Source organism: Chiloscyllium punctatum, chromosome 3 (assembly GCF_047496795.1).
Source record: "Chiloscyllium punctatum isolate Juve2018m chromosome 3, sChiPun1.3, whole genome shotgun sequence".
Classification (NCBI taxonomy): Eukaryota; Metazoa; Chordata; class Chondrichthyes; order Orectolobiformes; family Hemiscylliidae; genus Chiloscyllium; species Chiloscyllium punctatum.
The window spans coordinates 64,176,759-64,201,266 of NC_092741.1; the positions used below are offsets into that span (position 1 = coordinate 64,176,759).

Genomic DNA, 24,508 nt, shown 5'->3' on the forward strand with positions numbered 1-24,508 from the left:
GTGCAATACTTCAGTGTTGACCGGTCTCCATATTCTACCCTCCATAGACTCCAGGTCGTCCAAAACTCTGGCATGTCTTCAGCACATCAAGTACTGATCACTTTTCATTCCTTGTTTTTGTTCACCAACGTTGACTCCTGATCAAGTGAAATCTTGATCTTTAAAATTCTTACTTCATCAAATCCCTCCATTCTCATGTGCTATTGCTCTAATCTCCTTTGGCCCCATGCTATCCTTTATTGTAAGCAGTTTCGAGTACAAGAATAAATAACTTTTTTTATTTGTGATTGTATGGGGCTTTTATAGAGAGCAAACCTGGAACACTATGCAGTCTCAGTTTAGATAATTAAAGAAGAATATACTTGTGATTGTACAGTGAAGGTTCAGTAGGTTGGTTATGCCATTTACTAGACTAATACTTGGAAAGAATGGATTGTCTTTATGAAGAAAAGCTAAACAGACCAAGCCTGTATCCTCTGGAGTTTAGAAGATTGAGCATAAGACCCTGAGGGAACTTGACCTGGTGGATGTCCAAAGCATATTTATTTGTACAGGAGAATCTAGAACTGGGAGTTATAGTTTGAAAATAACAGGCTGCACATTTAAGACAGATGAGGAAACCATTTTTCTCGGCCACCTTTGGAATTCCCTTCGTCAAAAGACAGTGGGTGTAGAATTTTTTTAGGGTAAAATTACAGAAATCCTTGATGATCAAGGGGATGAAAGATTATCAAGGAATACACCGCAGTATGAGGTTAAAATCAGGTCAGCCATGATCTTAGGAAATGGCAGAGCAAGCTCAAAGGGCTGAGCAACTTGCTTTTGTTCCTTGTTTGTAAGAAAGGATTGTCCTGTTATCACTTTTAGATCAGCCTGTTTGAACATGGTTTTATGTACCTTTGGGCATGTGGAACTTGAACCTGGCTCAAAGGTAAGGACACTACCACTGTGCCACAAGAGCCCTGCAGTTTGTCTTATTATAAACTGGGTAGATTTGGCTCTCGATAATCTGAAACTGAGTTGAATGAGAAGTGATCTCTATGAATCATTCAAGATTATGAATGGGCTTAATACAGTAGACATCAAGATGTTTCCCCTGTCTGAGGAACCTAGAACAAGAATCAGTTTCATTTAGGACTGAGATTAGGAGAAATTCTTTCATTTGATGTGTTATGAACTGTTGAAATCCCTCACTCCAGCGCATTGTGGGTGCATCATCATTAACAATACTTGAGGAAAATTTTGCAAACATTTCGTGTCTCAGGGAATCAAGGGATATTGAAGCATGGTCATATTGAATGATTGAACTGACTCGAAAGGCTGTATGTCATATTCTGGTTTTGTTATGCCTCTGAACAGTACCTTGAGGTTTTCCTCATTCAAGATGTGATTTAAATATTTTTTGTTTTCCTTTTAGGAATCGGTGTTGAGGTTCTGATTGTTTTTAATTTGCATAAAAGGCATGGATTCAGAAACCCAAGAAGAATTTTTCAAATCTGTAGTTCATCTAAATTGTGATTGAATTTCTTGTGGCTGTTTAAATACTTCAAAAGCCTGTTAGTGATTGAAGCAATAGTTCATAGTTTAGGTTTTATGAAATTAAGGAAGAAAATCTGAATCAATTTAAATGAATTGATTGCTACTTGCTTTTTGGTGTATAAAATGAACTGATTTATTCGGCTAAAAAAGATGCTGACTCAACACTTAAACAGTCATCCTCAACAACATGAATAGAGTGATAAGCTAAATGAAGTGGTGTTTGTAAAACCGATAAAACAATAAAACAACAACATAACCTAGTCACTCCTTAACTTAAACGGTATCCAGTTTGATAATTCGGATCCTGGAAACTGCAGAAATATAACCAGGAAGGTAAGCGATGAGGGGAGGTGGCAGAAACTTGAGCTGGTCAGTCTTGAAATAAAACTATGACAGAATCTCAGACAGATGGACAAGATGGTAGGTGAGATATTTTCTAATCCACCAGTTCAGAGACCTTCAGTGGGTCAGACCAGCATATATGGGAAGAAAATAGAATTAACATTTTGGGAGTCTCATGACTCTTCATCAGAACTGTTAGCAGCTAGGAAATAGTGATATTTATGGTGAAGATGAATTTGGGAGAGGAGAGGTGGCAATCAAGCCCAGGAAAAAAATATAGATTATTTTGAGGAAACCAGGTCAGGACAGAAGAAAAATGAATAAGTGGTAGTAAGAGCTAAGAGTAAGAAAAAAATGGGTGATCTGTACTGAATGCAACCCATACAGTGTGAGAATGGGTGTCTGTGCTTAAAGCAACCAATGTCATAACAGGACCAGGTGTGAGGTTGGTAACAATCATGGAAGAATGGAATCAGGCTGTAAAGTTTTTGAACTCTGTGTTGAATTCGAGAGGGTACGGAGTCCCCAAGCAGAAAATGAGATGCTGTGCTTCGAGCTTGCTCTGAGGCTTGCTGAAATATTGCAGCAGGCATGGGACAGCAGTGTTGGCAAGGTGTTTGAACTGGCAGGCAACTAGAAGCTCTGAGTCATTTTGTGGATAGACGTAGCTGTTCCGCAAAGCAATTACCTAGTCTGTATTTCGTATCCCCAGTGTAGAGGAGATGACTTTGTGGACAGCAAATATAGTAAAGTCATAGAGATGTACAGCATGGAAACAGATCCTTTGGTCCAACCCGTTCAAACCGACCAAATATCCTAAATTAATCAGTCCCATTTGCCAAACTTGACCCTTCCTATTCATATACCCATTCAGATGCCTTTTAAATGTTATAATTGTGCAAGCCTTCACCAATTCCACTGGTAGCTCATTCCTTACACTCACTACCTTCTGCGTGAAAAAAATGCTCCTTAGGTCACTTTTAAATCTTTCCCTTCTCACATATACCCTCTTAGTTCTGGACTCCCACACCCCAGGGAAAAGACTTTGTTTATCCTATTCATGCCCATCAGAATTTATAAACCTCGATGAGGTCACCCTCTGCCTCCGACACTCCAGGGAGAACAGTCCCAGCTGATTCAGCCTCTCCCTGTAGCTTAAATTCTCCAATCCTGGCAACATCCTTGTAAATCTTTTCTGAACCCTTTCAAGTTTCACAGCATTGTTCCAGTAGGAGGGAGGCCAGAATTGCACACAGTATTCCAAAGATGGTCTAACCAATGTCCTGTACAACTGCAACATGACCTCCTAACTCCTATATTCAGTGCTGTAACCAATAAAGGAAAGCACACCAAACACCACCTTCACTATCCTATCTATCTGCGACTCAACTTTCAAGCAACTATGAACATGCACTCCAAGGTCTCATTCTTCAGTAACACTCCCCTGGACCTTATCATTAAGTAAATAAGTCCTGTCCTGATTTGCCTTTCCAAAATGCAGCACCTCGCACTAATCTAAATTCAACGCCATGTGCCTCTCCTTGGCCCATCTGATCAAGCTCCCAAGGTAACCTTCACTGTCCACAACAACTCCAATTTTGGTGTCATCTAGATTGAAGGAAGTATAGTTAGATTGCTGATTCTATTGGTAGGTATGTCTGGAGACTTGGGTGGTGAGGAGGGATGACAGGCAAGACATTACACCATCTGCAATTGCATGGGAACGTGCCCTGGGTTGTGAGGAGATCTTGGAAAAAGAGGAAGAGTGGACCAAGCTCCTGGAGGGATCAGATCTTTTGGACCGCTGGCAATGGAAGGGAATGTGTCTCTGGTTTCGGCATCCCTTTGGAGGTGGAGGAAATGGCAGCTTAAATCCTGTGGATGCAGAGGCTGGTGGTGTGGGCAGTGAGAACCAGGGGACCCTTATCATTGTTCTTGGAGGGAGGGGAAGGGGTGAAAACAGAAGTATGGAGATTGGATCAAACATGGCTTAAGAGCCCTGTCAACCTCAGTTGAGGAAAAGGGTGGATATTTTGGAGGCCCCCCCGGTGTGAATGTGGCATCGTCAGATCAGATGCGATGGAGATTGAGAAACTGCGAGAATGGGATGGCGTCCTTGCAGGAAGCGGGATGTAAGGGTGTATCATTTAAGGAGTCTATGACATTGAAATAGTTGACTAAAGGAAAGAAAAAGTCTGAGATGGACCAGGTGAAGGTCAGGGCAGGGTGAATATCGGAAGCGAAATTAATAAATTATTCCGGTTCAGTAAGAGAGGAAAGCAGTGCTGATGATGTCATTGAAGTACCAGAGCGAGAGTTGGGGTGAGGGACCCGAGAAGGATTGGAGCAAGGAATGTTCCATGTATCCCGCAAAGAGGAAGGGGCTTATGCAGGTACCCATGCCACACCTTTGATTTGAAGAAAGTGAGAGGCGTTAAAGGACAAATTGTTCAAGGTGAGGATGAGCTCGGCAGGTGGAGGAAGCTGATGTTGGCTGCAGGCCTTCTCTCCAGGAAGAAGCGGAGAGCCTAGAGACCATCTTGATGGCGGAATGGGTGTGTCAAATATTTGCACATCAATGCTGAAGAGGAGGTGGCTGCTGCCAATGAACTGGACATTTTGAAACTGATGTAATGCATCAGAAGGATCGGAGCTGTAAGTAGGAAGGGACTGGACAAGGGAAGCAAAAAGAGTTGAGTTAGGAACAAAGAGAAAATAAATAGTTGAAATAGATCTGGAACCAAAGCAGGTTGCTCAATAAACTCAGCAGGTCTGGCAGCATCTGCGGGAAGAAAGCAGAGTTAATGCATAAAGTCCAGTGAGTCTTCATCAGAACTGTTCGCAGCTTGGTAAAAGTCGTACTTGTGCTGAACCACCTCCCTCCCTGAACATCCAAGGCCTCAGACATAGGCATCATTAGACATGAATCGGTGCTTACATAAAAGCACGTGTCCACCCCCATGGTCTTTTCCTAAAGCTGTGTCAGCAAACATAAGTCATGAAAACGTTGTCTGGAAAAGTGAAGTACTGGAGCAGCGTTGAAGTGCCAAATGGCTGACGACTCCTGATTCATCCATTGATTTGAAATTTCATTTGTAATTTTTTTTTGAGAAAATGAAATTAAGCTGAATACTTGTTTCAACCTTGACCAGCCGAAATTCACCAATGCATTTGCAATGGGTTTCCACAGAACCCTAAGGCTATTGCAACATAGAAAGATTATGATTTTAAATTTTTTTTGATTGTTCAGAAGATCAGTGGCAGGTGTGTTGCTACACTGTATTCCTTGTATTTCCCCCAGTGACATATTCCCTGTTTAATAAAGCTCTCATATTCAGGGAGTTCGTAGCATATGTAAACTAAGAATTGCAATAGGAAACCTCTATATCTGAAAGCTGTAAATCATGTTCCATGAAAACTACCACTGTTCATTTGTACAAGTATAATGGGACAGATTTTCTTGGAAAAGAAAATGTTTTTATAATAGTCTGTAAGTAGACTGAGGTCTTCTTTGGATTCAAAGCTAATTTTCAGGCAAACAATTAGATTGTTCTTTATGCAAAAACAAAGATTGTTTCAGTCAAGGCATAATAGTGAAAGATAACATGAAGGTTAAGTAGAAGAGGAAGTAAATCAAGAAGTGGTGGAGTGATCTCACTTGGTTTTTAACACTTGAGGCTTGGTGGAAGTACAATTCTGAGGGGCGTGCATTTCAAAATTTTGAGGTAGCCAAAACAAAATTGAGTAATAAATTAAATTTTTAACACAGCAAGCAAGAAGGGACTGAAAATGCAAGGAAGGTTTGAAAAACAAAATCAAAGTAGTAGTGATAAAATAGATAATGGGAGAACTTGAAGGCAAGAGATGGAAAATTATTGAATGCTGGTACTTTCTTGAAAGTATGCCCTCAAAGATAGTTGGACATTGAGGAAATTATTTCCAGGTGGGATGTGAAGAACAGATGTTAGTGTTTTAAACCTGCTTCAATTTTGTGGTTTTTAAAATTTACAACTTTATTATTTATTTGATTCGAGGTTTACTTGGAATCAAAATTTTTAAAATGTTAACATATGCTACCTGATCAGTTTTCCAAACCTCATAGCCTCAAAGATTACAAATAAACTATAACAAATAATATTGTTAAAATCCTGAAATCTGATCTCTTTCATGTGGCAAAGCACAATTGAGGGAATTAGGCAAGAAGCTGGGGCTTTTGGGACCTTGAGGGAGTTGAGGAGATTTGCTCGTGCTATTTAGTGTGGTGATGGTGTTTAAATCATCTTGGTTATATAGTCTGGAATCTTGAGATGGAATTCAGAATAGAAACAAAGCTAGTTGTATGACGTAGAGAAGTTGTGCATGAAAGTAGAAAGCAGCAGAAACAAATCCTAGAATCAATCAGTTCTCTTGCCGAATAGTTTTAAAGGTAGAAATAAAAGCATTCTATCAGTATACAGCATTTGCAACAAGATAGCTGAATTGATGGCACTAGTAGAAGTAAAAACGTATCATTTATTAGCTTACTTAGTGTGGAAACAGGCCCTTCGGCCCAACAAGTCCACACCGACCTGCCGAAGCGCAACCCACCCAGACCCATTCCCCTACATTTACCCCTGCCCCAACACTGCAGGCAATTTAGCTTGGCCAGTTCATCTGACCTGCACACTTTTGGACTGTGGGAGGAAATCGGAGGAAACCCATGCAGACACTGGGAGAATGTGCAAACTCCGAACAGTGAGTGCCTGAAGCAGGAATTGAACCCGGGTCTCTGGCGCTGTGAGGCAGCAGTGCTAACTGCTGTGCCACCATTCCGCCCATTATTTTCCATTATGGAGATGTGGCTACAAGGTGACCAAGATTGGGAGCTGATTGGATTGGTCAAAAGGGACAGGAAGTCATGTAATGCTAATAAAAAGGAATGGATCCATGTGTTAGTGAGATCATGTTCGATCCGAAGAATAGGAGGTAAATGGAATTTGGGTGGAGCTTAAAAACACAAGTGGCAGGAAGCATTTTATAAGAATAGTTTATTGTCTTCTAAACAGTCATGGTAATTAGAGGGAAATATAGGAGGGATCATGGATGAGTTCAATCTTCATGTAAACCTGAGAAAATCAATTGAGCACCAATACTGTGGAGGATGAAATCCTGAAATGTCATAGACTCCTAGAAATATACAGCATGGAAATGAATATGGTCCACTTGTCCATGCTGACCAGATAGCCAAAATTAATGTATTCCCATTTGCCAGCAAGTATCCCTCTAAACCCCTGCTATTCGTATACCTGTCCAGATGCCTTTTAAGTGTCGTATTTGTACCAGCCTCCACCACTACCTCAGGCAGCTCATTCCGTACACGCACCACCGTTTGCATGAAAATATTGCCCTTTAGGTCCCTATGTAAATCTTTGTCCCCTCACCTTAAACCAATGCCTTTTAGTTCTGGACTCCTCTAAGTGTATTCAGGATCATTTTCTGGAGCAATACATTGAGCAAAAGAGGGAACAGGCTATTTCAGGCCTAATATCATGCAATAAGTATGTACTACTGATAATGTCGCAAAAGAACTTGAATTGAATGACAATAATATGACATATTATTTTGAAACTAAATGAAAAAGTGGCATTTAATCAATTTAGTATCTTAAATAAATATTGGGGCAATTACTGTCTAAGGATATGAGAATGTTGACTAGATCAAAAAAATGGATCCGAAACCTTGACAATAGGCAATGGTTAACATTTAAATAGTGCTTGGTTTTATGTTAAAAATTAAACATGCCTTTTAAAGGGAAAAAGTCTCAACAGGAAAACTGTGCACACCTTGGCTTTACAAGGAATTTAAAGGCTATTAGATCCAATTTCAAGTTTTACATCAAAGAAGATGACACTCAAAGTTGCCTGCAAAAAAAAAGTTGTTAGTCTAAGGATTGAGAGAAGTTTTGTATTCAACAAAGAAAGACCAAGAAATTGAGGAAAGAGGAAACAGAATATGAATGTAAAATAGCCAGAAGTGTAAAAATAGATTGCAAATGTTTCGATAGGTTTGTGAAAAGGAAAAGAGTAACAAAACCAAATATTGTTTCATTCTGGCAGAGATAGGAAAATTTATAACGGGAAACAGAACTGGCAGATGAGCTAATAAATGCTATATTTGTCCTCTCAAAAGAAAACAAGTCTTCCTGACATAATTAAGATCCAGTTTCCAGTGAAAGTGTATAATTGAAAGAAAACATTAAAAGTAGTAGTTTCGGAAAAATTAATGGGACTGAAAGTTGACATCCCTGGGACCTGACTTTGGAGTGTTGATAGTTGACTACAGAGGTTGTGAGTGTATTAGTGATCATCTTTCAAATTCTGTTCATTTTGCAGTGGTGCCTGCAGATTAGAAGGTTGCAGGTTTAAACTGTTTAAAAAGGAGGGAGACAAAGTGGGATCTTGCAGCTCTGTTACCTAATATGTTCATAAGATATAGGAACAGAATTAAGCCATTCAGCCCATTGAATCTGCTGATCATGGCTGATAAGCTCCTCATCCCCGTTTTCCTGCCTTCTCCCCATTATCCCTTCAACCCATTACCAATTAAAAATCTGTTTAACTCCTTAAATTTACTCACTGTCCCAGCATCCACTGCACTTTGGGAAGCAAATTTCACAGATTCACAACCCTTTTGGGAGAAGCAGTTTCTCCTCAACGCTTTCAAATTTGCTGCCCCTTATCCTCAGACGATGGTGTCTCGTTCTAGAATGCCCCACAAGAGAAAGCACCTGCTCCACATTCATCTTAACCATAAACTTTATCATCTTGAAGACCTCAATTTGATCTCTGCTCATTCTTTTAAAATGTACGAGGGAAAGTGTTAGAGACTGTTATGGTGATAATAGATTATTGGATATTGAGAAGATAGTTTTCTGATTAGATAGATTCAACACAGATTTATGAAGAGGTAACCCTGTTTGACAAGTCTGAATTTTTGAGGATGTCACTGGTGGAGTCAATTAGGGGGAACCAATGAAGTGGTGATTTTGGATTTTCAGAAGGCTTTGGATAAAGTCTCCCACAAGAGATTCAGAAACAGAATTAAGACATACCCAACAGGGTTCAGGGGAATAAGATAGCATGGGTTAACGATTGGTTTTTGAAAAAGCAGCATAGGAATAAATGGATAATTCTCAAATTGGCAGGCTGTGACCAGTGTAGTTACTGCAGGAATTAGTACACAGGACCCACTGTTCACCATCAATATTAATGATTTGAATGTGGGAACCAATTGTAATATTCCCTTGTCTGCAGCTACAAAACTTGGTGGAAATATGAACTGAGAAGGATGCAGCAGTTTCAAGTGACTTAGGCAGACTCAGTGAGTGAGCAAAAGCAATGCAGATGGAATATAATGTAGGTAAGTGTGAGATTATCCAGTTTGTTCAGAGGCATGCAGGTACAGAATATTTCTAAAATGGGGTTGATATCCAAGGGAACTTGGGAACTCTTGTTCATAAGTCACTGAAAGCTAACATGCAGTTGCAGCATGCACTTCTGAAGGTATGTAGTATGTTAGCCTGTATCACAGAATAGTTTGAATTTAGGAAAAGGAAGCCCTGCTTAAATTATACAGTACATTGGTGAGCACCTAGAGAATTATATGCAGCCTGGTCTCCATCCCTGAGGTAATACAGGTATACACTTGTAGAGAGAGGACAAGTGAGGTTCACCTTCTGAGGTGAACAGGAGGTAAACACAAAACAATCTCTTCCTTTTTAAAAAAATGCAATTGCAGCTGTTCTTTTGTACAGCATTCCCCCTCCCCACCCCACCAATTTGTTTGAGCCTGTCTTTTTTTTTAAACTTCATTTATGGGATGAGGGCGTTGCTGGCTAGCAATTATTGCCCATCCCTGATTGTCTAGAGGGCAGTTAAGAGTCACCCACATTGCTGTGGGTCTGGAGTGACATTCAGGCTAGAGTAGCTAAGGCTGGCAATTTTCTTCCCTAGACGACATTAGTTAATCAGAAGGGTTTTCCCAACAATCGACAATGGATTCTTAGTTATCATTAGACTCTGAATTCCAGGTTTTTTAAATTGAAAAATTTCCAATTTCAAAAATTCGAACCTGGCTCCCCAGAGCATTAGGTAAAAACAATGACTGGAGATGCTGGAAACCAGATTCTGGATTAGTGGTGCTGGAAGAGCACAGCTGTTCAGGCAGTATCCAAGGAGCAATAAAATCAACGTTTCGGGCAGAGAGTCTGAAGGGTGGAGAGATAAATGAAAGGAGGGTGGGGGTGGAGAGAAAGCATAGAGTACAATAGGTGAGTGGGGTAGGGGGTGAAGGTGATAGGTCAGGGAGGAAGTTGAGTGGATAGGTGGAAAAGAAGATAGGCAGGTAGGACAAGTCATGGGGACCATGCTGAGCTGGAAGTTTGGAACTGGGGTGAGGTGGGGGAAGAGGAAATGAGGAAACTGTTGAAGTCCACATTGATGCCCTGGGGTTGAAGTGTTCCGAGGTGGAAGATGAGGCATTCTTCCTCGAGGCGTCGGGTGGTGAGGGAGCGACGGTGAAGGAGGCCCAGGACTTCCATGTCCTCGGCAGAGTGGAAGGGGGCGTTGAAATGTTGGGCCACGGGGCGGTGTGGTTGATTGGTGCGGGTGTCACAGAGATGTTCCTTAAAGCGCTCTGTTAGGAGGTGTCCAGTCTCCCAAATGTAGAGGAGATTGCACCAGGAGCAATGGGTAAAATAAATGATATTGGTGGATGTGCAGGTAAAACTGGATGTGGAAGGCTCCTTTAGGGCTTTGGATGGAGGTGAGGGAGGAGGTATGGGTGCAGGTTTTGCAATTTGTGCGGTGGCTGGGGAAGGTGCCAGGATGGGAGGGTGAGTTGTGGGGTGGCGTGGACCTGACCAGGTAGTCATGGAGGAAATGGTCTTTGCGGAAGGCAGAAAGGGGTGGGGAGGGAAATATATCCCTTGTGGTGGGGTCCGTTTGGAGGTAGCAGAAATGTCGGCGGATGATTTGGTTTATGCGAAGATGGAAGGTGAGTACCAGGGGCGTTCTGTCCTTGTTACGATTGGAGGGGTGGGGGTCTGAGGGCAGAGGTGCGGGATGTGGACGAGATGCGTTGGAGAGCATCTTTAACCACGTGGGAAGGGAAATTGCAGTCTCTAAAGAAGGAGGCCATCTGGTGTGTTCTGTGGTGGAACTGGTCCTCCTGGGAGCAGATACTGTGGAGGCAGAGGAATTGGGAATACGGATGGCATTTTTGCAGGAGGAAGAGTGGGAAGAGGTGTAATCCAGGTAGCTGTCGGAGTCGGTGGGTTTGTAAAAAAAAAATGTCAGTGTTATCTCTCCACCCTTCAGGCACTCTGCCTGTATTCCTGATGAACGGCTTTTGCCCGAAACGTCGATTTTACAGCTCCTTGGATGCTGCCTGAACTGCTGTGCTCTTCCAGCACCACTAATCCCCAGAACATTATTCAGGTCTCTGGACTAATTGTAGACGTGTGAAAGCTAGATTTTCTATAGGTTTTGATGTGTGCCTTTTCCCTCACAATAACAAAACTTCAGATGCCTGACTTCATTCAGAACATAGTATGATTTCACCATCCCTCATTCCAGGACATTCAGAATCTTAATTTTTGAATAGTATTGATGTTTCCCTTCAGTGTTGTCTATTCCAGACATCCACTTGCCTGATTCAATTCACTAAAAAAGCATAATCCTTTCCAGTAATTTGTCTTCTCCTTCTAGTTTAATCCTGGACATGAGACAGCAAAGTACTTATTGCATTTATGATAACAAGTATCTACTCTGCTACCTCTACCACCTCCAAATACTCATGCTTTTGTTTGCCTGAACCTTTGAGGCATCCATCTTTCAGTTTTCCAGAGACTTGTGCTGTTTTAATTCCTTCTTTTTCACTCAATCATGCAGCTTTCAATTTGCTTCCTTTCCACCTCTGCATTCCAGCTTCTAGCCATGCATTCTCCCATCAATATCGTAACAACTTGTTTTGTGGTACTGTTCGCTCTTTCTTCCACTTCAGTGATGCCATAAATAATGTTTCCTTGTACACATTCATGGTCAAAAGGTGCATCAGAGATACACTCATAGAGATGTACAGCATGGAAACAGACCCTTCAGTCCAACCCATCCATGCCGACCAGATATCCCAACCCAATCTAGTCCCACCTGCCAGCACCCGACCCATATCCCTTCAAACCCTTCCTATTCATATACCCATCCAAATGCCTCTTAAATGTTGCAATTGTACCAGCCTCCACCACTTCCTCTGTCAGCTCATTCCATACACGTATAGTGAAAAAGTTGCCCCTTAGGTCTCTTTTATATCTTTCCCCTCTCACCCTAAACCTATGCCCTCTAGTTCTGGACTCCCCGACCCCAGGGAAAAGACTTTGCCTATTAATCCTATCCATGCCCCTCATAATTTTGTAAACCTCTATAAGGTCACCCCTCTGCCTCCAACGCTCCAGGAAAAACAGCCCCAGCCTGTTCAGCGTCTCCCTGTAGCTCAGATCCTGCAACCCTGGCAACATCCTTGTAAATCTTTTCTGAACCCTTTCAAGTTTCACAACATCTTTCCGATAGGAAGGAGACCAGAATTGCACACAATATTCCAACAGTGGCCTAACCAATGTCCTGTACAGGTACAACATGATCTCCCAAGTCCTGTACTCAATACTCTTGACCAGTAAAGGAAAGCATACCAAACGCCGCCTTCACTATCCTATCTACCTGTGACTCTGCTTTTAAGGAGCTATGAACCTGCACTCCAAGGTCTCTTTGTTCAGCGACGCTCCCTAGGACCTTACGATTAAGTGTATAAGTCCTGCTAAGATTTGCTTTTCCAAAATGCAGCACCTCGCATTTATCTGAATTGAACTCCATCTGCCACTCCTCAGCCCATTGGCCCATCTGGTCAAGATCCTGTTATAATCTGAGGTAACCCTCTTCGCTGTCCACTACACTCCAATTTTGGTGTCATCTGCAAACTTACTAACTGTACCTCTTATGCTTGCATCCAAATCATTTATGTAAATGACAAAAAGTAGAGGGCCCAGCACCGATCCTTGTGGCACTCCACTGGTCACAGGTCTCCAGTCTGAAAAACATCTCTCCACCACCATCCTCTGTCTTCTATCTTTGAGCCAGTTCTGTATCCAAATGGCTAGTTCTCCCTGTATTCCATGAGATCTAACCTTGCGAATCAATCTCCCTTGGGGAACCTTGTCGAATGCCTTACTGAAGTCCATATAGATCACATGTACTGCTCTGCCCTCATCAATCTTCTTTGTTACTTCTTCAAAAAACTCAGTCAAGTTTATGAGACATGATTTCCCATGCACAAAGCCATGTTGACTATCCCTAATCAGTCCTTGCCTTTCCAAATACATGTACATCCTGTCCCTCAGGATTCCCTCCAACAACTTGTCCACCACCAAGGTCAGGCTCACTGGTCTATAGTTCCCTGGCTTGTCCTCACCACCCTTCTTAAACAGTGCACCACGTTTGCCAACCTCCAGTCTTCCGGTACCTCACCTGTGACTATCGATGATACAAATATCTCAGCAAGAGGCCCAGCAATCACTTCTCTAGCGTCCCACAGAGTTCTCGGGTACACCTGATCAGGTCCTGGGGATTTATCCACCTTTAACCATTTCAAGGCATCCAGCACTTCCTCCTCTGTAATCTGGATATTTTGCAAGATGTCACTATCTATTTCCCTACAGTCGAAATCTTCCATATCCTTTTCCACAGTAAATACTGATGCAAAATATTCATTTAGTATCTCCCCCATTTTCTGTGGCTCCACACAAAGGCCACCTTGCTGATCCTTGCGGGGCCCTATTCTCTCCCTAGTTACCCTTTTGTCCTTAATTTATTTGTAAAACCCCTTTGGATTCTCCTTAATTCTATTTGCCAAAGCTATCTCATGTCCCTGTTTTGCCCTCCTCATTTCCCTCTTAAGTATACTCCTACTCTCTTTATACTCTTCTTAGGATTCACTCGATCTATCCTGTCTGTACCTGACATATGCTTCCTTCTTTTTCTTAACCAAACCCTCAATTTCTTTAGTCATCCAGCATTCCCTATACCTACCAGCCTTCCCTTTCACCCGGACAGGAATGTACTTTCTCTGGATTCTTGTTATCTCATTTCTGAAGGCTTCCCATTTTCCAGCCGTCCCTTTACCTGCGAACATCTGCCTCCAATCAGCTTTTGAAAGTTCTTGCCTAATACTGTCAAAATTGGCCTTTCTCCAATTTAGAACTTCAACTTTTAGATCTGGTCTATCCTTTTCCATCACTATTTTAAAACGAATAGAATTATGGTCACTGGCCTCAAAGTGCTCCACCACTGACACCTCAGTCACATGCCCTGCCTTATTTCCCAAGAGTAGGTCAAGTTTTGCACCTTCTCTATTAGGTACATTCACATACTGAATCAGAAAATTGTGTTGTACACACTTAAGAAATTCCTCTCCATGTAAACATGTAACACTATGGCAGTCCCAGTGGATGTTTGGAAAGTTAAAATCCCCGACCATAACCACCCTATTATTCTTACAGATAGCGGAGATCTCCTTACAAGTTTGTTTCTCAATTTCCCTCTGGCTGTTGGGGGGTCTATAATACAATCCCAATAAGGTGATCATCCCTTTCTTATTTCTCAGTTCCACCCAAATAACTTCCCTAGATGTGTTTCTGGGAATATCCTCCCTCAGCACAGCTGTAATGCTATCCCTTATCAGAAATGTCACTTCCCCTCCTCTTTTGCCTCCTTTTCTATCCTTCCTGTAGCATTTGTATCCTGGAACATTCAGCTGCCAGTCCTCCCCATCCCTGAGCCATGTTTCCGTAATTGCTATGATATCCCAGTTCCATGTTCCTAACCATGCCCTGAGTTCATCTGCCTTCCCTGTTAGGCCCCTTGCATTGAAATAAATGCAGTTTAATTTATTAGTCCTACTTTGTCCCTGCCTGCCCTGACCGTTTGACTCACTTCTGTTCTCAGCTGTACCGGTCTCAGATTGATCTCTTTCCTCACTATCTCCCTGGGTCCCACCCCCCACCCCCCCCACCTTACTAATTTAAATCCTCCCAAGCAGTTCTAGCAAATTTCCCTGCCAGTATATTAGTCCCCTTCCAATTTAGGTGAAATCCATCCTTCTTGTACAGGTCACTTCTACCCCAAAAGAGATTCCAATGATCCAAAAATGTGAATCCTTCTCCCATACACCAGCTCCTCAGCCATGCATTCATCTGCTCTATCCTCCTATTCCTGCCCTCACTAGCTCGTAGCACTGGGAGTAATCCAGATATTACTATCCTTGAGGACCTCCTTTTTAAATTTCTGCCTAACTCTCTGTAATCTCCCTTCAGAATCTCAACCTTTTCCCTTCCAGTGTCGTTGATTCCAATGTGGACAATGACCTCCTGCTGGCCCCTCTCCCCTGTGAGAACATTCTGCGCCATCTCTGAGACATCTTTGATCCTGGCACCAGGGAAACAACAAACCATTCTGCTTTTTCTCTGCTGGCCACAGAAACATCTGTCTGTACCTTTGACTACAGAATCCCCTATCACAATTGATCTCTTGGAAGCCAACCCCTCGCTGCATTAGAGCCAGTCTCAATACCAGAAACTTGGCTGTTCGTGCTACGTTCCCCTGAGAATCCATCACCCCCCTACATTTTCCAAAACCGCATACCTGTTTGAAATGGGTATATCCACAAAAGACTTCTGCTGTAGCTGCCTACCTCTCTTACCCTTCCTTGAGTTAACTCATCTATGTGACTGTATCTGAGACTTTCCCTCTTCCTATAACTGCCATCCATCACATACTGTCGCTGTTGCAAATTCCTCATCGCTTCTATTTGTCTCTCCAACCGATCCACTCGATCTGATTAGATTTGCATCCAACAGCATTTATGGCAGATATAATCGCAGTAACCCTTAAACCCTCTTTAAACTCCCACATCTGACGAGAAGTACATATCACTGCAAAGGCCATTTTAGCCACTTCGCAATCTACAGACCCAGAAAATAACACCGTCTTATTCCTCTACAAACACTCCCCCAGGTTAAATTAATAGCTATGGCTTATATTTTAAGTTTAATCGAGAGACTTATCTCCAAAAACATATTATCAAGAAAAAATCCACTGTAGTCCTTGGATATCTCCTGTGCACAATTTAGATGCCACTGATGATACCTGAAGCATGAAGATGGTTTTTGCATATGCTAATAATAAAGAACATTAAAAGATTGGGGCCAGGAGACATGACCACTTGAGCCTATGTCTTTTGCTAAGCTGAATAATTCTGGATGTCAACACCACCTTTCAGTCTAATGCCCATATCCCTTAGTTCCTTTACAGAGGCTTCGAACGTTCATGTATGTTCTCAGTGACTGAGTCTTGACAGCCCCTAGGTAGAAAATTCCAAATATTCACAACTGAGTAAATTCTCCTCCTCCTAAATGGCCAACTCTTATCCTGAGACTACGTTGCCTATTTTTAGTTTTTTATATCTATCCAGTTCAATATCTCAGATTCTTCTGATCCAGTGAAATGACTGGTTAATCTTGTTAACTTTAGTGAACATAGGCTCAGTCTACTAATGCTTTTGTCAAGCAAGTACACTACCAAGGGCAATTAAGCATGGGCCCCACGTGCCAGCCTAGCCAGTGATTCCCACATCCTCTTAACAAATCATTTCAAAAGAAGTCTGAGGACAACCCCTTTATCCCAGAAAACTAGTGCAAATCTTCCTTATGTACAGAGACATAAACTCTTCGCAGTACACCAAGTGTGGTCTCCTCAAAACCCAAAAACTTTGCAGCATGACTTTTTAAAAATAACTGTACTCCATGCCCCTTGCAGTAAAAGCTAACATGATATTTGCCTTGCTGGACCACCTTTGCATCCTATCTGATGTTATTGGCCTTGATTCAGTTGGAGTTAAACATAGCAATGCAAAAGTTAAGGCTGAAACATTTGCCTTTAGCAAGAGGTGTTGAGTGGATAATTATCTTGGACCCCTTCCCAACTCCTCCAAGGTTTCCAGCATTGCAGATATCCAGCAATTTGATTCACTTCACATGATATTAAGAAATCGCTGAAGGCACTAAATATATCTAAAGTTATGGGCGCAAGCAACATCTCATTGTAGTTCTGGAGACTTGTGCTCCAGAATAAGTTTCGCCTGTAGTCAAGTTGTTCCTGTACAGCTACCCAATGGCCCAGGTCCATCCGATCAGTAACAAAAAAGACAAATCCAATTGAGCCAATTCCTGCCTTATCATTGTTCTCTCTCACTTCTCATTGTCACTGTTCTGCTCAGCAGTGCTTAGTTTGGAATCCAATCGAGTCTCTCTGCACCAGAACCCCGTTCCAACCTTGGTAAAATAGGACAAAAAAGCTGAATTCTAGAGGTAAGGCTAACATCAAGGTTGCATTTGACTCGTGTGGCATTTAGGAGCCCTAGGAAAATTGAATTCCAAAGAAATCAGGATGAACTCTCCAGTGGGTGGAAACAGATTTCAGATAAAGGAAAGTGATTGTTATAGGCTGGTCCATAAGCTCAGGACTTGACTGAAGTTCTTCAGAGAACTTTCCTTGGCAGAACCAAATTCAGTTTATTAAAAGGTCAGAAGTGGGATGTTTGTACATTTATGACTTCAGTTCTATTCAGAACTTTTTGGATGCTGAACCAATCCCTGTCCACCAGTAGCAAGGCCTTGGCAATGTTCATACTGGAGCTGCTAAATAACAAGTCAGGTTTTGCATCAAACCAGTCTATATTTCAAAATGGATGACCACCATGCTTAAAAGTAATAAAATAATTGAATATTTATACAGTGATGTTGACTGAACAGTGAACTATTTTAATTCTGCAGTTGAGTCAGAGGATGGCTGTGAACAAAATGGGCCTGAAGAACTGGTCCTGCAGAGTGACATGATGCTAGGGCAAGACCTGGAGTTTGAATCTTCTAAGAAGATCATGGGCTTTGAAAAAGATTCAAAAGGTTTGAAGAACTTTTTTTTTGTGCTCCCATACCATGATTGTGAGAATTACACTTCCCCAAGACTTAATGTTTATGAGCCAAAATAACAGGATGGAAATATTTATCTTCTGTGTACCAGATGTTTAGATTAATGATGTCCAGGGCAATTTGTCTTTTGCACTTTGCCATTTACTTTTTAAAAAAAATTTCTCTTTGGATTAGTTAAACCTGTATTTCACGTGATCCTGCTAAAAAACAAAATGAAAAACTTTTGGGGACCAGGGTATAGTAATGATGGTCATGTTGAAACTAATATAAAAGTACGTTGAGTTGCAAAAACTAAAGCTTTTTTTTCCCCTTCCCCCATTGCAAGAAATCTACAAAGTACTCAGCTAAATTAACAATGCCATGCAAAAAAAAAAGCTCCTTTAGTTTAATTTCATCATTGTATTTTGTATTATGTTCCTAGAAAGTTAATGCAAGTAGGGTGGGACCCATATCTCTAGGGCAGGGAAGAGTTGGCAGCTACACTCAAGTCTTTGTAAGCATTGCTTCTGTTGATCAGTTGTATAGCTTCTCTGTTAGTGGTGAAATCCAACTAGCCCTTCATTCTGAATGAATAAGGCTGTGTTTTTGTGTATAGGTGGAGCTTTGAAGACAAGTGAAACTTACTTTCAAATGATCTTCAAATAAAATCTGCATGCTGATGGAGAAATTGTTGGTTATTGAATCTCCCTGGTACTGCCCACCCAGAATGAGATATCTTTGATTTGAACAGCTGACCTGATGATGTTGAGATTGGGCATATAAGGAAAGTCTATCAAATCCTTTGGCTTATCTTTAAGAAGGTCGATATGGGCTTAAAGCACACAGCTTTCGTTCAATTTAAACAGTCGCCTAAAGTTTCCAGCTGATCCTGATCTGAAGCTCAGTTGAATGTAGATGTGTGCTGGCTAGCTGGAGAGTGGACAATGCATTGCCTGTATTAGGAAAAAGAGGGACAGCAAATTTGCCAATTGCAGACTATTTAGCTTTGACATCTGTGGTAGAAAAGATATTTGAGTCTTTTCTTTAATGTGGATAAAACTTAGAGCTAGAAATGTTTCTGCATATTTCAAAAGAGTGTGCTGTGCTTTTCAAGCTGCAGAGTTGTATATCGGCAAAAATACTAAACATGGTACGTGGGAATATTCAGTGAATGTTGTTAGAGCCGAGGTTGGGAAGGGTGCACTGTTTCCTATTCTCATCCCACTTCTTGCTGGTCATAACAAATACAAAGTTTGAGCAGGTGGTCGATATCGGTGGCTTGGTAGTTCAACTGCTACTTCCGGCTCGGGACCCGGTTCAATTCCAGCCTCAAATAACTGTGTGGATCTTGTACATTCTCCCCATGTCTGTGTGAATTTCTGCCACGTGCTCTAGTTTCCTCCCATAGTTGGAAGATGTGCAGGCGAGGTGGATTAGCCATGGTAAATGCAGGGTTACAGGAATAGGATGGGATGCTGTTTGGAAGGTTGGTCCAGATTCCATGGGATGACTGACACCTATCTACGTTGTAGGGATTCTATGATTGGCAATTATGTAGGTCTTAGACTCTGTCAGGGTTAGTATTAGTAACCAGTCAGTCAAGTTTTTTTTAGTCAGCAGTAAATAACTGATTTATTACCAAAATGATCTTTAGTCATACAAAGATGTAAAGATTATTCCCACAAGTTTGAATTATGCAAACATAAATATCTATCCTTCTTTAGAAGAGACACAGAAGTATAAAAATTGGAGTTTTCAACTTTAAAGTATTTTAACTGAGTAATAGTTAAAATCATGAAAAATGAAGGATTCGCAACTTGTGCCAAATGATGTTCTGATTCTGGAGTTATTTTGCATACATAAGCTGTTGGCACTGCCATATCTTCCTCGAACTTTTTTTTAATATGAATTCAGGGAATGAGGGCATCACCGGCTGGGTCAGCCTTTAGTGCCCATCCCTAATTGTCCAAAGGACAGTTAAGAGTCAGCCACTTTTCTGTGGTTCTGGAGTCACATTTGGCCAGATCGGATAAGGATGGAGGTTTCCCTTCATAAAGGGCATTAGTGAACTCGATGGAATTTTTACCAACAATTGATCATGGATTCATGGTCATCGTTAGACTGTTAATTCCAGATTTTTGCTGAAGTTAAATTCCACCATCTGTTGAATCTGATCCCCAGAACATTACTTTGGTCTTTGGATTAACAGTCCAGAGATAATACCACTAGACCATCACCTCCCCGTACCATTTATTATTGACTGCAATCCCTTTGTTGACCACGGTGGAACAGAGGCCAACAAATCCTGTCTGGAAGTCCTTTGAGTGGTAAAGATGACTTTTGGGAGTTTTCAGCTTCACACTTGGCTGAGATGTTTTACAAAGGAAGAGAGAGAGGATGATATGCTAATGACAATAGACAATAGGCGCAGGAGTAGGCCATTCTGCCCTTCGAGCCTTCACCACCATTCAATATGATCATGGCTGATCATCCTTAATCAGTATCATGTTCCTGCCTTATCTCCATAACTCTTGATTCCACAATCCTTGAGAGCTCTATCCAACTCTTTTTCTTAAATGAATCCAGAGACTGGGCCCCCACTGCCATCTGGGGCAGAGCATTCCACACAGCCACCACACTCTGGGTGAAGAAGTCTCCCCTAATCTCTGTCCTAAATGGTCTATCCCGTATTTTTAAGCTGTGTCCTCTGGTTCGGCACTCGCCCATCAGCGGAAACATGTTTCCTGCCGCCAGAGTGTCCAATCCTTTAATAATCTTACATGTCTCAATCAGATCCCCTCTCAGTCTTCTAAACTCAAAGGTATACAAGCCCAGTCACTCCGGTCTTTCAGCGTAAGGTAGTCCTGCCATTCCAGGAATTGACCTCGTGAACCTATGCTGCACTCCCTCAATAGCCAGAATGTCTTTCCTCAAATTTGGAGACCAGAACTGCACACACTACTCCAGGTGTGGTCTCACCAGGGCCCTGTACAGCTGCAGAAGAACCTCTTTGCTTCTATACTCAATCCCTCTTGTTCTGAAGGCCAGCATGCTATTAGCCTTCTTCACTACCTGCTGTACCTGCATGCTTACCTTCATTGACTGGTGTACAAGAACACCCAGATCTCTTTGTACTGCCCCTTTACCCTAACTTGATTCCATTTAGGTAGTAATCTTCCTTCCTGTTCTTCCCACCAAAGTGGATAACCATACATTTATCCACATTAAACTGCATCTGACCACTCACCTAACCTTTTCCAGGTCACCCTGTAATCTCCTAACATCCTCCTCACGTTTCGCCCTGCCACCCAGCTTAGTATCATCAGCAAATTTGCTACTGTTATTACTAATACCATCTTCTATATCATTAATATATATTGTAAAAAGCTGCGGTCCCAGTACTGATCCCTGCGGTACCCCACTGGTCACTCACTGCCTGCCATTCCGAAATGGAGCTGTTTATCACTCCTCTTTGTTTCCTGTCAGCCAATCAACTTTCAATCCAAGTTAGTACTTTGCCCCCAATACCATGCACCCTAATTTTGCTCACATACCTCCTATGTGGGACTTTATCAAAAGCTTTCTAAAAGTCCAGGTACACTACATCTACTGGATCTCCCTCTCCATCTTCAGAGTTACATCCTCAAAAAATTCCAGAAGATTAGTCAAGCATGATTTCCCCTTCATAAATCCATGCTGACTCTGACCTATCCTGTTACTACTATCCAGATGTGTCGCAATTTCATCCTTTATAATAGACTCCAGCATCTTTCCCACCACTGAGGTCAGACTAACCGGTCTATAATTTCCTGCTTTCTCTCTCCCACCTTTCTTAAAAAGAGGCACAACATTAGCCACCCTCCAATCCGCAGGAACTGATCCCGAATCTATCGAACTGTGGAAAATAATCACCAACGCATCCGTGATTTCTCAAGCCACCTCCTTCAGTGCCCTGGGATGTAGACCATCAGGCCCTGGGGACTTATCAACCTTCAGACCTAACAGTCTCTCCAACACCAATTCCTGGCAAATATAAATTCCCTTTGGTTCAGGTCCTTCAGCCACTGTTGCCTCAGGGAGATTGCTTGTGTCTTTCCCAGGGAACACAGATCTGAAGTACCAATTCAATTCTACTGCCATTTCTTTGTTCCCTGTAATATATTCCCCTGTTTTTGTCTTCAAGAGCCCAATTTTAGTCTTAACCATTTTTTTGCATTTCACATAGCTAAAAAAGCTTTTACTATCCTCCTTTATATTTTTGGCTAGTTTACCTTCGTACCTCATTTTTTTCTCTGCGTATTTCCTTCTTAGTGATCCTCTGTTGTTCTTTAAAAGCTTCCCAGTCCTCAGTTTTCCCATTTATCTTTGCTATGTTATACTTTTTCTCTTTTAACTTTATATGTTTCTTAACTTCCTTCGTCAGCCACGGCCACCCATGCCTCCTCCTAGGATCTTTCTTCCTTTTTGGAATGAACTGATCCTGCAACTTCTGCATTATACACAGAAATATCTGCCATTGTTCCTCCACTGTCATCCCTGCTAAGGTATTACACCATTGAACTTTGGCCAGCTCCTCCCTCATAGCTCCATAGTTCGCTTTATTCAACAGAAATATTGTCACTTCCGATTGTACCCTCTCCCTCTCAAATTGCAGATTGAAGCTTATTGTCTTATGGTCTCTACTTCCCAATGGCTTCTTCACTTCGAGGTCCCTGATCAATTCTGGTTCGCTGCACAATACCAGATCCAGAATTGCCTTCTCCCTGATCGGCTCCAGCACCAGCTGTTCTAAGAATCCATCTCTGAGGCACTCCACAAAGTCTCTTTATGAGGTCCAATACCATCCTGATTCTCCCAGTCTACCTGCATGTTAAAATCCCCCATAACAACTGTAGTGTCATCTTTGCAACAGGCCAATTTCAGCTCCTGATTCAACTTACATCCGACATCCAGACTACTGTTTGGGGGCCTGTAGATAACTCCCGAGAGGATCTTTTTACCCTTAGAATTTCTCAGCTCTATCCACACTGACTCTACATCCCCGGACTCTAGGTGCCCCCGCGCAAGGGACTGAATATCATCCCTTACCAACATGGCCACCCCACCTCCTTTGCCCGTCAGTCTGTCCTTACGATAGCACATGTAGCCCTGACTATTCATTTCCCAGGCCCTGTCCACTTAATGCTGTTCAGGCTGGTCATATTTTTTGAGTTCAAATATGAAATGGTCTTATCACATTTGCGACATATGATCTTTGTGAAAGTCCTCCACATCCATGCTCCCTGCTGCTTGTTGTTATTGTTGTATCCAATGCCCTTTTTCCTTAGCAAAGTGTCTTTATTTAAAATTTTAAGGTATTTGTATGTATGTCATAATTTTTCACAAAATATTCGGATCTCCTTTACTCATAGCAATGTAAATGTCTGGAAATCCGTCAAGGTATTATGCAGACTGTCAAGGAATGAAGTGTGGATCTAGAAGGGAGCAAACAGATTGAGAGTTGGAAGGGTACGATCATAGATACTTTAAATTTATCAATTGCCTTAAAGTTCACAAAACATCTCAAAGCAATATATTGTGACAAAGTAAAGGACGACACAGAGCAAGTGACAAAAGTCTTAGCAAAATGTTCAAACCCAGAGAGCTGAAGACTTGGCTGCTAGTTGTGAGGCAAAGAAAATATGGATTCTACAGGAGGACAGCAGTGGGTATGTGCAGAGATTTCTCCAGATGAAAGAGCTGAAGGAAATGGGGAGATGTAAAGCCTTGGAGGAACTTGACTTCAGGAATTTGAAAATTGAAGTGTTGTCAGATGGAAGCTAATGTAAGGTCACCTATACAATAAAGATGGCCAAATTAGAATAATTATTCCAATACAAGGGACACTGAGATCAGGTAATAAACTCTGTTTATCCCAACTTTAGAAAAACAGAAACTAGCAGTTACAGGTGCACTCTGGCCGTAACAATATAATTCTGTCTTTTGTCATTGTTCAGAATGTGACAGCAAGAAGGTGGAGTCTAATGTTGGGCTGCTCACTAAAGGAAGGATTCTGGATGTTTACAAAGGCTGCAATGCAAACTTACTGAGTTGCTGTCTGTTTAGAAGGAAAGATTAATGCTGAAGGACACTTGACAAAGATCAGAACATTTTTTGTTGGAACAATATCAATTACAGGACATTTTGATGGAAATGTTTAACATTGTGAATGGATGGGCAAAGTCAATGGAAGCAAGTAATTTACATTTATTTGGGGCTTTAGGGTGAACTTCCGTCAATAATGAACATAAAGAAGAATAGTTTTCCACACAACATTTTGAGTTGAGAGAATTAATCTCTTGTAGTCAAAGTAGAAGCGAATATCCAAGTTAAAGGTTATGTTTTACAGAAGGATGAGATAAAGTGAATGATAAAATGTTTAGGAACTATTTGTGGAGAGTAAATGCTTTACCTGTTTGTGTTGTAACTCCTCTGTATTGCTACTTGGCATTCTAGCCATTCTAAATTCCCCATTTTTATGATGAAGAGAAGTTGAGTGAATTAAACATTGTTTTTGGGGAAGAGATGGTATTCAAA

The 24,508-nt window shown here is 41.6% G+C and overlaps 1 protein-coding gene across 1 annotated transcript in view; it reads left to right on the forward strand.

The window, feature by feature from the left end:
- LOC140454088 (uncharacterized) overlaps positions 1-24,508 on the forward strand; it is a 108,491-nt gene that overhangs the window by 7,505 nt on the left and 76,478 nt on the right. Inside the window, exon 2 of the mRNA XM_072549028.1 lies at positions 17,798-17,926. Coding sequence (XP_072405129.1) covers positions 17,798-17,926 — 129 coding nt within the window. The remainder of the gene's footprint in view (positions 1-17,797; positions 17,927-24,508) is intronic.